Source organism: Lipotes vexillifer, unplaced genomic scaffold, assembly GCF_000442215.2.
Source record: "Lipotes vexillifer unplaced genomic scaffold, Lipotes_vexillifer_v1.1 scaffold982, whole genome shotgun sequence".
Taxonomy (NCBI): domain Eukaryota; kingdom Metazoa; phylum Chordata; class Mammalia; order Artiodactyla; family Lipotidae; genus Lipotes; species Lipotes vexillifer.
Genome location: NW_006789467.1, coordinates 144,294 through 150,878, shown reverse-complemented (window position 1 = coordinate 150,878; position 6,585 = coordinate 144,294). Strand labels below are relative to the sequence as shown.

The 6,585-nt window shown below is 48.5% G+C and overlaps 1 protein-coding gene across 1 annotated transcript in view; it reads left to right on the top strand.

Moving 5' to 3' along the window:
- Positions 1 to 1,821: 1,821 nt before the first annotated feature.
- The window catches only part of HS3ST3A1 (heparan sulfate-glucosamine 3-sulfotransferase 3A1), an 84,568-nt gene continuing 79,804 nt past the window's right edge, over positions 1,822 to 6,585 (top strand). Inside the window, exon 1 of the mRNA XM_007462643.1 lies at positions 1,822 to 2,576. Within this exon, the coding sequence (XP_007462705.1) occupies positions 1,978 to 2,576 (599 nt within the window). The 5' untranslated portion in view covers positions 1,822 to 1,977. The remainder of the gene's footprint in view (positions 2,577 to 6,585) is intronic.

Genomic DNA, 6,585 nt, shown 5'->3' with positions numbered 1-6,585 from the left:
AAATAGGCCAGAATTTTCCACTTTACAGAGTTTTATCTTGTTCATTAAATTTGCAGTCTCCTTGTTATCTTGACTGAAATCATAGGACAAAAGTTACAATACCATTTAAATATATTTCAAAAGCCCATTCAATTAACCGTTCATCCCCAAAAGAGAAATGGATGTGATTTGACAAGTTTATTTACTTGAGGGTCAAGCACAGGAAGCAAATTTACAGTAACCCAACTCATGAGAAAACGTTTGGTCCTAAAAGTCGAACTAGAACGTTAAACATGTTTAAAACAGTAACTTTCCATTTGTTGGAGAGGAAGACAAACAACCTTCCCTTGCTATAGAATATATATCATTTAAAATCATCAGCCACTTAAAAAATCCCCTTGTGTTTCTGTCATTTATGTTGTATCCTCTGGGAAGTTCTTATAAAAATGACCTGTTGAATCTGGAAACAACAGGTCCTTCTTCTTAGCACAAAGGCAGCTCTGTTTTTTCCATCAAGGACACAAGAAAGAAGTGATTAAAGACCCCTAAAACTCTTATCTATAGCACTTTGCATTGTATGTGGCCTGGTACAGGGCTATAAGTGAACACATTTCAAGCCGACTGCCCAAAAACATCTAAGACAGTGTTGGACTCTGAGGTGCTATTAAATATGGTGAAATATTTAGTACTAAAACCCTTTATTTTCATTTTGCTATATAGCCTTTATTTCCAGTCCTAGACTGTTTCTTCCTCGTCCAGAAATGAGTATTTGGGGGCACAGTGTATCCACAGAGCTGGATCTTATTTTCCGTTGACCTTTCTGAGCTTGTGTAAGAGAAGGAAGGTTTCAAGGTAACTAGAAACACAAGTACTTAAAAAAAAAAAAAAAAAAAAAATGGGAACCCCTGATCCAGCGAGCGGCTGGCTGGGTGGAAGTCAGGCCCCCGGGGATCCGGCCGCCCTGGCTGTCAGACGCCCCAGGAGCCGCCGCAGACCCGGCAGCGCTCCGAGGGGGCGAGGCCGCCGGCTGTGGTTGGCGGGGAGGGGTGGGCGGAGTGGGGAAGCGGCGTCGCCCCTGTCGCCCCCGCCCTCTCCGATGTCATTGGGCGGCCGCCTCGGGGTCCGCGCCACCTTTTCCCCGTCGCACCCCGCCCTCCCCGCTGCGCTCGTTCGGGGGCCGGTCCGGCCCTGGCCGTTGACGTCACCTCCAAGTTTGCTGCCCTCGGAGCCCCGCGTGTGGCTGCAGCGACGGCCCGGGAGGCGGCGAGCGCAGTGGCCACGGCTGCTGACAGGTCCCGCGCAGCCCGGCTTGGCCACGCCGCTCCCAGGTGGGGCCCGAGAGCCGCCGGAGCGGCCGGGCGCGCACCAAGAGGGTCGGACGGCTCGGTGCGGGCCCTCTGGCTCTCGCTCGGGTAGAGGGACTCGGGGGACCTCGCCCCGGGGCCGAGAGCGCGCGCCCAGGCGGGCCGGGGACCGAGGAAGCGGCAGCTGGGAGGCACTGTCCCCGCCGCGGTCTGCAGCGCACGGAGCTCAGCGGCCCCAGAGCCGCACGTCCCCTCACCGGGACCGAGCGAGGGATGCACGATAGCTGAGCTGGGACTCGCGCCGAGAGGCCGTTTCGGCCCGGGTCTGAGACGCACGTCTTCGCCGCCACCGCCGCCGACACCCCCATTCCGGCGACTCTCGGGGACCGGGGGCGCCTAGCGCGGCTCCGGGCTCAGGACTCGGGCGATTCTCAGACGATGGTTTCTTAAGCACGGCACCACGTCCCCCTTCCCGCCCCCTCGACCGGAGGCTGGGATCCAGTGCGGGGCTCCGGGGAGCCAGGCTCCCCGAGGAGCCTCGGCTGCCGCCGCCCGGGCAGCTCGCACGGCCGCAGGGGCGCAGGGCGATGTGGCCTCCGGCCAACGCGCCGGCCCCCCCGGAGGATACCACGGCACCTGGCGGAGTCCCGGCCTAGCATGGCCCGCGCGCTGCCCGACGTCGCCTCCGGCTAGGATGGCCCCTCCGGCCCCGGCCGGCTCCCACCCCACCTCGGCCGAGCCGCTGTCCCGCAGCATCTTCCGGAAGTTCTTGCTGATGCTCTGCTCCCTGCTTACGTCCCTCTACGTCTTCTACTGCCTGGCCGAGCGCTGCCAGACCCTGTCGGGCCCCGTCGTGGGGCGGACGGGCGGTGGCAAGGAGGCGGGGGCCCCGGGTCGCGGCGTCCCGGCGGGAGGCGCGGGGGAGCCAGTGGCGTGGCCCGCGGTCGCGCGAAGGAAGCGCCTCCTGCAAATGCAGCCGTGGCCGAGGCGCTGGCCGCCCGCGCCGCGGGAAGACAGCGAGGTGGCGGCCTGGGAAGAGGAGCCCCCTGGCCTGGCGGGGAGTCCCGGCGGCTCCGGGGCCGGGAGCAGCGTGGCCGAGACGCCGCCGGGGACCCTGGCCCTGCTGCTGGACGAAGGCAGCAAGCAGCTGCCGCAGGCCATCATCATCGGCGTGAAGAAGGGCGGCACGCGGGCGCTGCTCGAGTTCCTGCGCGTGCACCCCGACGTGCGCGCCGTGGGCGCCGAGCCCCACTTCTTCGACCGCAGCTACGACAAGGGCCTCGCCTGGTACCGGTGAGCTGGGGCCGGAGAAGGCGGGCAGGCGGGGGCGGCCAGAGCCCGGGGTAGGGGCTTGAGGAGCCCGTGGTGACGCCCACCCAGTTCATCGCCCTCCCCGGTTTCATGCAGAGGGCAGAGGGCCCTCGGTAGCTGTCCTTAAGATGAGGGGTCTCCTTCCCCACGCTGCCTTCTCCCGGGGAAGAGGGAGCGGGTCGCAGGGAAATTTTGGCCTTGCAGATTTTGTCTTTAGTTCTTGGAATTCCCTTTTCCCCAAATAACCAATCTCATCATTTTCTCCTGCTTTGTGAAAGTTTCCCTGTGCGTAGCTAAAGAGAGAAAAAAAAGAAACATGTCTCTTCCAAGTTAGAAACCTGTTCACCAATTACTAGATACGTGAGCTAGTGGATCCCTTTCCCAAGGAAGCCTGTTTTTATTTCTTCTTCATCTTCTGGGCGATTCCCTGCGGTTAACGCAGCCTTTGCCATCATCGCCTGTTTATTTATTTACCTCAACTCTTTGCCTAATTGTCCTAGGTAGTAAGTAATATAGACACTGAGTTAAAGTGTCAAGAACTAGACTCTAGGTTTTGGGGAGATATATGTGAGAGCAGCGTGCTTTAAAGACGGCTTCGTTGGCAATAACTTTTGTTTGGGGCTAGGAATGACTTTGTATAAAATGCTTTCTGTATTTGTAGGGAAGAGTACCTTTTGTCTCTGGACTGGCAGAAACTTTTCTAAAGCTCTCCAAACAATTCCCTTTAAAAATGAGGTAGACAAAAGTTTTTGAAAGGAAGAAACGTGGGGAAAAATAGAGATCCTGGTTACATTGTGAAAAACTCTCCTAATACAGTGTAGGAAACAAGTCTGATTTAGGTCTTAACCTTAAACTTACCAGTCTTCTCAAATTCAAACCACCTTTAATAATAGAATAAGCCAAACTCTAATAAATCTTAGTGTCACCTGGATTTTGTTTGCCATAAAATATTGGCCTTTTTTTCTTTCCTCTGAGTATATGGAAAAATAGGCCAGAATTTTCCACTTTACAGAGTTTTATCTTGTTCATTAAATTTGCAGTCTCCTTGTTATCTTGACTGAAATCATAGGACAAAAGTTACAATACCATTTAAATATATTTCAAAAGCCCATTCAATTAACCGTTCATCCCCAAAAGAGAAATGGATGTGATTTGACAAGTTTATTTACTTGAGGGTCAAGCACAGGAAGCAAATTTACAGTAACCCAACTCATGAGAAAACGTTTGGTCCTAAAAGTCGAACTAGAACGTTAAACATGTTTAAAACAGTAACTTTCCATTTGTTGGAGAGGAAGACAAACAACCTTCCCTTGCTATAGAATATATATCATTTAAAATCATCAGCCACTTAAAAAATCCCCTTGTGTTTCTGTCATTTATGTTGTATCCTCTGGGAAGTTCTTATAAAAATGACCTGTTGAATCTGGAAACAACAGGTCCTTCTTCTTAGCACAAAGGCAGCTCTGTTTTTTCCATCAAGGACACAAGAAAGAAGTGATTAAAGACCCCTAAAACTCTTATCTATAGCACTTTGCATTGTATGTGGCCTGGTACAGGGCTATAAGTGAACACATTTCAAGCCGACTGCCCAAAAACATCTAAGACAGTGTTGGACTCTGAGGTGCTATTAAATATGGTGAAATATTTAGTACTAAAACCCTTTATTTTCATTTTGCTATATAGCCTTTATTTCCAGTCCTAGACTGTTTCTTCCTCGTCCAGAAATGAGTATTTGGGGGCACAGTGTATCCACAGAGCTGGATCTTATTTTCCGTTGACCTTTCTGAGCTTGTGTAAGAGAAGGAAGGTTTCAAGGTAACTAGAAACACAAGTACTTAAAAAAAAAAAAAAAAAAAAAAAGGAAAGGAAAAAAAGAAGAAAAAGTCATGAACTTTTAGGCTGCTGTCTCGTTTGGAAACTGGAGGCATGCTATAAAGTAAATATCTCCTTGGATTGTTTACTTCGGTAGAGGAGTTTTATAAAGCCAATTTATGGTGGTTACAAAAATAACTGCACAGTAGACTTCATGGTTTGGTGAATTTAATTTTCTAAGTGTTGGAGCAGTGTCTTTGTTTTACCATTTGCAGTGGTCTTTTATTGAACGCATAAATTTAAGTTTAACTCAATTACATGGAAAACTATTTAAGAAGTCCAACCTATGGGGCCTGGATTATGAGATTATTTAATGAAACTTTGCTACAGTTCTCTTTCGTCTCAGCCCTGAACTTGGAGTTAGGTGTTTTGTGAAAAAGACCGAAGACTTACTTACCTATGACAAAAAAATCACACAGAATGCCATTTAACTATAAGGCACGTTTTAGCTGCTTGTGTTTAGCCAGTATTTTAGGTAAAGGGATTCGGTAAGACCTTCTTGAGTCAGCCCAAATATTGTAATATAGGGTTTCTAACACACATTTATGACCAGACACAACACACACACACACACGAACAGAAATAAAACCCTAGTATTTGAACCCTGAAGTGAATTATAGAAGAGAAAAAAATTTGTACAATATTTTTTACATGCTCATTGACATGGGAGAATCATAATGTCTAGTCTTGTTTTTTCCGCCCAGTGAAAATTCTCTCAATTTTGCCGTAATAGTTTGTTGTGGCAGCGCCCCCTACCGTCCTGACAATGGGACAAATCTGTTGCTGCTGCGAAGTTGGAAGAAAATCTCTTGGAAACTGAGTTTGAGAGTTAAAAACGCCTGTTAGGATATGTCAGTAAATTTTTCTCTCTGGGAAAAAAACTAAAAGTACTTTATAAACTACATCCCAAGAACAGTGTAATCAATGGTTTCTTCGTTTGCACAAATGTGTAGTAAAGGCCAAGAAAACGAATTTATTTAAAGTCTCTGAAAAGGAAGTTATTCTTATTGATTTAAAAATGTCCTAATATTACTCTAAAATAAACGAAATAAAGGAACATTTTAATATGCCAGGAAATTTGTTGATGATAATTTAGGACGCTTCAGCAGACTTTTCTGGATATGAAACTCCACTCTGATGGGGTTTAAAAAAACATTCCACATTACTTAATTTAGCTGACATGATATCAGGACAACAAATGTCTGTGGCTTGCGTGTCACAGGAGAGCAGTCCTTCACTGTGAGCGGTCTCCATTTCCATCAGATGTGTGGTGGGTTCCTCAAGAAAAGGGGGGAATTGTTTCGTTACCTTCAGAACTTTGAGATCTTTTCTGCAAGTTAAGACCAAATGCCTCTGCTGTGGTTCAAGAGCAGGTGAACTTGGAATTCTAAAAGAAGCCCCCTCCCCTACTCTGCCTGTATATCTGCACCAACTAGAGGCCATGGTTATTTTTCTCCTAAGACAAAAGATATCTGTTTATAAAGTACTTAAAGATATGTGTGTGCTTATATATACTATGTACATACATATTTATATTTATATATGTATATGAATACAAACGTTTGGATTCTGTAACACTTCAGTTTTTTATTTGGGGACAAGATAGTAAGTGTTCATTATCTGATCTCTTGTGCTAGCATGTCTCTTTCCTATATTTTGACTCATTTTCTTTAGTGAGACTGGGTGATTTCCCCAGAGAAGAATGTCGCTAAACTTATTTTACTCTGTAGCATCCAGAAAGATCAAAGATTACTCAGCTTGGAGTTTAGGAGTTGGTCCTTTCCGTGGCTTCATCAGAATGTGAAATTTTCTGGCCCTTCCTGATGACTGCCTTGTTTATCAAGTCCACGGGAGAGGCAGGCTGAGCAGAGGCACTTCCGGTTCCTATGGGGGGGGGGGGCGATCGGCATCTCGGAGCAGCTGGGAGCAGCTGCAGAGTACCTCCGTGCGTACTTTCTCACCCTCCTGAGCCACCAGCCCTTCTACATGAAGGGTTGGAAGTGAAATTCGAGCCAAGGGAGTCTGGCCACCCATGCAAGGTCCTGGGGACTGACATCCAAAGGGGCTCTGTGTCCTCAGAGGGAAGCGAAGGACCTTGGAAGGGATAAGAGGTGGGGGT